The 5,438-nt window shown below is 42.4% G+C and overlaps 1 protein-coding gene across 3 annotated transcripts; it reads right to left on the bottom strand.

Moving 5' to 3' along the window:
* Window positions 1–461: 461 nt before the first annotated feature.
* Window positions 462–3,400, bottom strand: LOC123093847 (pyridoxine/pyridoxamine 5'-phosphate oxidase 2). 3 transcript variants are annotated; one of them, XM_044515901.1, is made up of 8 exons: window positions 3,112–3,400; window positions 2,993–3,042; window positions 2,860–2,917; window positions 2,711–2,743; window positions 2,511–2,606; window positions 1,822–1,989; window positions 1,533–1,664; window positions 462–806 (listed from the first exon to the last, which is right to left on the bottom strand). In XM_044515901.1, exons 1-7 carry the CDS (start codon window positions 3,220–3,222, stop codon window positions 1,563–1,565), a joined length of 618 nt encoding a protein of 205 aa, XP_044371836.1. In that variant the 5' UTR covers window positions 3,223–3,400; the 3' UTR covers window positions 462–806; window positions 1,533–1,562. The 3 variants fall into 3 exon arrangements, with proteins under 3 accessions (XP_044371836.1, XP_044371835.1, XP_044371837.1); XM_044515900.1 differs by lacking the exon at window positions 462–806 and having other exon boundaries at window positions 1,318–1,664; XM_044515902.1 differs by lacking the exons at window positions 462–806; window positions 2,711–2,743 and having other exon boundaries at window positions 1,318–1,664.
* Between the last annotated feature and the right edge of the window lie 2,038 nt (window positions 3,401–5,438).

Below are 5,438 nucleotides of genomic sequence, written 5' to 3' on the forward strand. Positions count from 1 at the left end.
TCAGTCCTCGGCGGTGCTGAACTGAGCTACAGAGGTTACCATTAATAGTCATGCAATCCAGTTTCTCCAGCAAAGGCTGAACCCTCTGAATTTCAAGAAGTTGGAGAAGGAACTCCCAGGAGACGAAATTGAATGCCTTTGATATTTGAGGGTTAACAAGGAGGCTCAGGAGATTGCCCTCATGCAGAGATTTTGCAATTCCCTGCGCACAGACGAGGTTACCATAGATGCATCTTCTCTTGATGACAACATTCTGGTAGTTCTCAATTAGCAGGGGCATCAGAGGTTGCACTCTATTGGCAACAAGCTTGCCGAAACTGTGAACAAGGTTAATAGGCCTGAAGTCGGCAGGGTGGCGGGCAGCTTCAGACTTAGGAGCAGGATCACCGTGGCTGATTTGATGGCATTGGAGGCTCTGATAGTTTATACGTACAACAAAATTTTGGAGATAACGCATAATATTGATCTTGATCAGAGGCCAACTAACTCCGTAAATATCATTGTAATTACAGCCGATGGGTTGAAATTTGTGGAGAGCATGCATAATTCCGATCCTGATCAGAGGCCAGCTAACTAGCTGGGTCCAAAATTAGGAAAGTAATACTCCTTTAACCCCTACTGAAAAAAACATAGTAATTGCAGAATTCCCTGCAATCATGGATGTTTGTGTGCGTGATATTATTGTAGTTACAGGAATAATTTAGATTGATTCGTCGTCCAATTATTGCATACCAGATCAAGGTGTCTACCTAGGCCTTCAAAGCTTTCCATAAGAAGACTGGCTAAGTGAGCGTCTCAGAAAACCCCTACAACAGTGAATATCAACATTAATTAGTGCCATGTTTATAAGTGGCTATCAGAAATCGCAGGGCTCAGCCATTAAGGTGGTGTTTGTTTCTCTAGTCCTAGGACTTTTTCTAGTCCCTGGGACTCTTTGAAAAAGACTCTCAAGGAGGTGCTTCTAAGGACTTTTAGCAAAAAGTCCCAAAAAAGTCCCACCCTGTTTGGTTTGCTAGGGACTTTTTCTAGTCCCTACACCAAAAAGTCCCTGGAAACAAACACCCCCTAAATAAAATGTTTACAAATGACTGTAAATCAGATTCAGCACATATTCTTAACACCTCTCAATGGCTCCTGCCCAAATATATTCTGATTTTTACAAGAAAGATACTAAATGTTTACAAATGACTGTAATTCAGATTAAGCACATATTCTTAACATCGCCAGTAGAAATCCTGAATGGTACATGCCCAAATATATATTTTGAGTGTTACAAGAAAGACGCTAAGTAAGAATCCCAGAAAGAAAAGAGAAACATTTAAAAGCGAACACTGATATTAATTAGAGTCATAAAGTATGTTAACAAATGACTGTTATGCAGATAAAGCACATAGCACAGCTGTTCAGACCCGGTAATCCATGGATGCTCTACCAAAAAATACATTTTGACATGCTAGAAAATATATTGTAGAATGAAGACAGTTTCTTGCCATGGAAAATCACCAAATAAAAATAGTGGCAGCCAATAACACCTTTCAGTTCTTCCTTAACAAAAAAAGTCATTATGGGCTAACTTTTTCGGCCATCCAGTCACTGGACTCATCTCCTTCCTGGGTTCTTGTGAACATCAATCTCTGATTACTTTTTAAGTTCACATAATCAACCTGAATATGAAAACCAACAGTATTGAGCAACACAATAGGGGCATATGAATCTGCAATACATTTAACCAATTTAACTATAACTGATTCTGTATTTCATAGTAGGTGAAGATACCGATACAGAAACGTGAGCATGCGGCACAAGAAAGCTTAACCTAACCTTTTCTGGATCAAGAGTCAGAAGACAGTAGGCATCAACTGGGGCAGCCGATGGATCGATATGAACATCCTTAATGTGGTCATCATTTGCGACGGGAACCCCTGGACTTTGTCCTAAGTATTGTGATCTTGACTTCACTGAACTGGCGAACCAAGCTTTCTCTCGTTGCTGTGCGATAGAGGAACCAATGTTGAGCAAAAAAAATACAAAAGAGCACTTAATGTCAATGGAAGCAGCGCTACTGCGTTTTGTTAAGAAAAAAAATCACTGCTTATATATGCAATAGAACAGTGTGCTGATTTCGAGCATCGCCAAAAGCATTGGAAGGAGCCTTTCATTATTTTTAAGGCAGTAAGGTGTCCTAAGGCGAGGACCACCCGCCTTAGCGCTTAGGCGGCGCCTAAGCGCCTAAGGCAGACGCCTAAGCGCTTAAGGCGGGCATATTTATAAGGCGCTGCCAGAGCGTCTTATCACCTAAGCGTCTAAGGCAGGAAGCCTTAAAAGCAATGGAGCCTTTGCTCTTGACGAGACAAGCAAACTCCATGTGTGGAAAAACTATACAAAAGTAAACTACTAGTAGAACAGTTCTGCTTGCACATAACCAAATCTCACTACAATTATCCTTCAGTTTCAAACAAAACCTCCATTACACAGAACAGAGCACAAGGCAGAGTCTACTCAGCTCTAACCTGGAGCTTGGCAGGGTCCGGACTGGAACCGTCGATCACATCTATGATACCGCTGATCCGAAATTGCTCCCAGGAATCGGTGAAATACCAGCATATCTGCAAGAATTTCAAGATCAGGAATTTCTCGACAAGAAATTGGCACTTGTGCTGCTCAAAACCGTGACACGCAATTCTGCAGGTTCTTCACATCCTATTCCTACCTCGCCGAGGGGCCATTCCTTGATCTCCCCAATCTGTTTGTTCGCAAATCGCACATCGAAACCAGCAAGGGAATCAGTGGGCGGCGAGAAAGAACTATGTATACATAATTACAAGGTTAGGAAGCACGGGGGGGAATAGGAGCAGCGACCTTGTTGCTCCGCGCATCCGTGTTAATCTGAATCTTGTCGCAGTGCTCTTGGAACCCCCTAGCAATGCCAAATTTCCAGATCAGAACCGGTAAGAGCTGCAGGGGAAAGGCGGGGGGCTACACAACACGGCACCTGAACACGACGGTGCGATTCGCCGGCCTGCCGCCGGCGCCCACCGTGGCCTGGAATGATCGACCGTCCGTTAGGGTGTCGAGGGGGAGGGGAACGGGAGATATGGTATGGGAGCTTACGAGCTGGAAGAAAGTGGAGTGCTTGAGGTGCGCGTTGGCGTCCAGCGCTCGCTGCAGCAGCGCCCTCCACGGGCTCGACAGCGCCGACGCGGCGGCGCCACCGCCGGCCATCTCTGCCTGTCGCCGCCGCAGACGCGCTGCGTTCACTTCGCTGGGCCGGGGAGGAATGTGTCTTCCTGATGCTCTGTGGGGAGATTGGCGCGGATGAACGGCTAGGATCGCATCGCCTGCGCTATCTCCCGTGGGGCCCGCAGGTCAGTGACAGGGAAATTACGAGTTTACTATCCCCCGCGGCATGAGGATGAGAAATTGTGTGTGGGATTAATAAAGTGCCGCATCATCGTCAGGTTATAAATTACGCCCCTCCGTTTCATAATAATTGAAGTTTTTAAGTTTGTCTTAAATCAAACATGCTTAAGTTTGACAAACTATATATAAAAAAATACGCAAAAATCTACAGCACCAAATACAAAAGTATATTTCATAAAGAAACCGTGTGAGAGTACTTTTGTGTTCTACTCCCTCCGTTTCTAAATATTTGTTTTTCTAGAGATTTCAACAAGTGACTACTCCCTCCTTCCATCTATATAGGGCCTAATGCATTTTTCGAGGCTAACTTTGACCAAATATTAGAGCAATAATATATGACATGCAACTTACACAAAGCACATCGTTAAATTCGTGTGTGAAAGGAGCTTTTAATGATATAATTTTCACATTGTGCATGTCATGTACTATTAATCTTGTCAATAGTCAAAGGCGGTCTTAAAAAACGCATTAGGCCCTATATAGATGGAAGGAGGGAGTACATACAGAGCAAAATGAATGAATCTACACTTTAAAATAGGTCTACATACATTCTTATGTGGTAGTCCATTTAAAATGCTTGAAAGACAAATATTTAGGAACGGAGGGAGTATATATGTTAATATATTTTTCTATAGACATTGACAAACTAAACAGAGTTGATTTAGAATAAATTTAGAATTTCAATTATTTTGAAATGGGCATAATAATTAACTAAATGGTCAACTCTTTTTTCGGGGGAGAATTAAGAAGTCAAGTTAGATAAAGATATTTTTGATACTCATAGGCCTCGATTAGTTTCTAAAATAAGTTAACTACACTATGGGTGCCGCCTTAACTTGTCCATTGCGATCAATTTAGTGCCTAAACTTGTAAAATACATAAAAATAATGTTATAACCGGAAAAAAACTGTCATTGAGTGAGTTTCTAACCTGGTACAACCCGGTTAAACACTATTGCACGCTAGCCACTGGGACGAAGAATATTTTTGGTTCAACTGTTAGCTCGGAACGTATATAGTCACCTATCGCTCTACAATTTTCATTCTTTTTTTTAAGTTGCGGTTTGGCTTTTATGATATGCAAATTTTCCATACAAAAATACAATAATTATGAATATTCAACTATTGTCTATTTAAATTTTGGGCGCTGCTACACGTCGCCTTGCGAGCCATCGGATTTTACGGATTGAGCGATTGAGGTCATCTTCTACCAATGCAACACATGTCGTGTTGCAGAAAAATTTCTGCAACACGGATTATGTTGCGGAAAATTTTGCAACGTAGGTCAAGTTGCTGATTATTTTTGCAACAAATGTCTTGTTCCAGTATCTTCTACAACAATGGTCTTTTTGCAATTATTTTGGCAACACAGGTCCAGTTGGGATATAATTTATTTTGTAATAGAGGTCTTTTTACAGGGGTTTTTTTTCAACAGAGGCCTTGTAGAGAGCAGCAAGCAACGACCATGTCGGCCGAAAGAAAGGCCGATGCTCCCTTGGGACGGCAGTGCAACAGTGGAAGCAGCTCCTCGTGGTTGGACGCGGACGCCGATGCTTCCCCGGGACAGCGGATGCAGCTTGCGTTCGGATGCACCGGGATGACCTCGTCGGCGTGCTACCGGTGGCGGCGATCAAAGCAGTGTGAGGAGGCGTCACCTTGATGGGAGCTCGGGAGGAGCACCAGATCCATGCAACATACCAGTTGTCGCAGCAACAACGACTCGGTTGTGAAACCTAGTATAGGTAGTATGTTGCTCCTAGTCATTTGATTAAAATTAGATCCAATGGCCACGAAGGCAGCGGACGTGCCCATCGTTATCCGTCGGTGATTCCAATCATTTTCCTTAAATTTTTATTCTAGTCTTATTATTGTGGAGTTCGAAGAGGTAAACATGAATGTTTTCTAACATTTATGTGGATTTAAAAAGTTCGGGATTACTAGCACGCACAATTATTGTGCATCTTCATTATATTTTTAGAATACATAATTATAAAAAAATAAAAATTTTGTATTTCAAAA

This window comes from Triticum aestivum, chromosome 4B (genome assembly GCF_018294505.1).
Source record: "Triticum aestivum cultivar Chinese Spring chromosome 4B, IWGSC CS RefSeq v2.1, whole genome shotgun sequence".
NCBI classification, from domain to species: Eukaryota; Viridiplantae; Streptophyta; class Magnoliopsida; order Poales; family Poaceae; genus Triticum; species Triticum aestivum.

What these genes read in the sequence shown, in the direction of transcription:
- LOC123093847 (XM_044515901.1), bottom strand. Translation starts at nt 3,222, where the DNA reads ATGGCCGGCGGTGGCGCCGCCGCGTCGGCGCTGTCGAGCCCGTGGAGG. An exon ending in CGGATGCGCGGAGCAACAAG is followed by an intron (nt 2,744 to 2,859) that starts GTCGCTGCTCCT and finishes GCGAACAAACAG; the next exon opens with ATTGGGGAGATCAAGGAATG. An exon ending in TGACTCTTGATCCAGAAAAG is followed by an intron (nt 1,665 to 1,821) that starts GTTAGGTTAAGC and finishes TTTCATATTCAG; the next exon opens with GTTGATTATGTGAACTTAAA.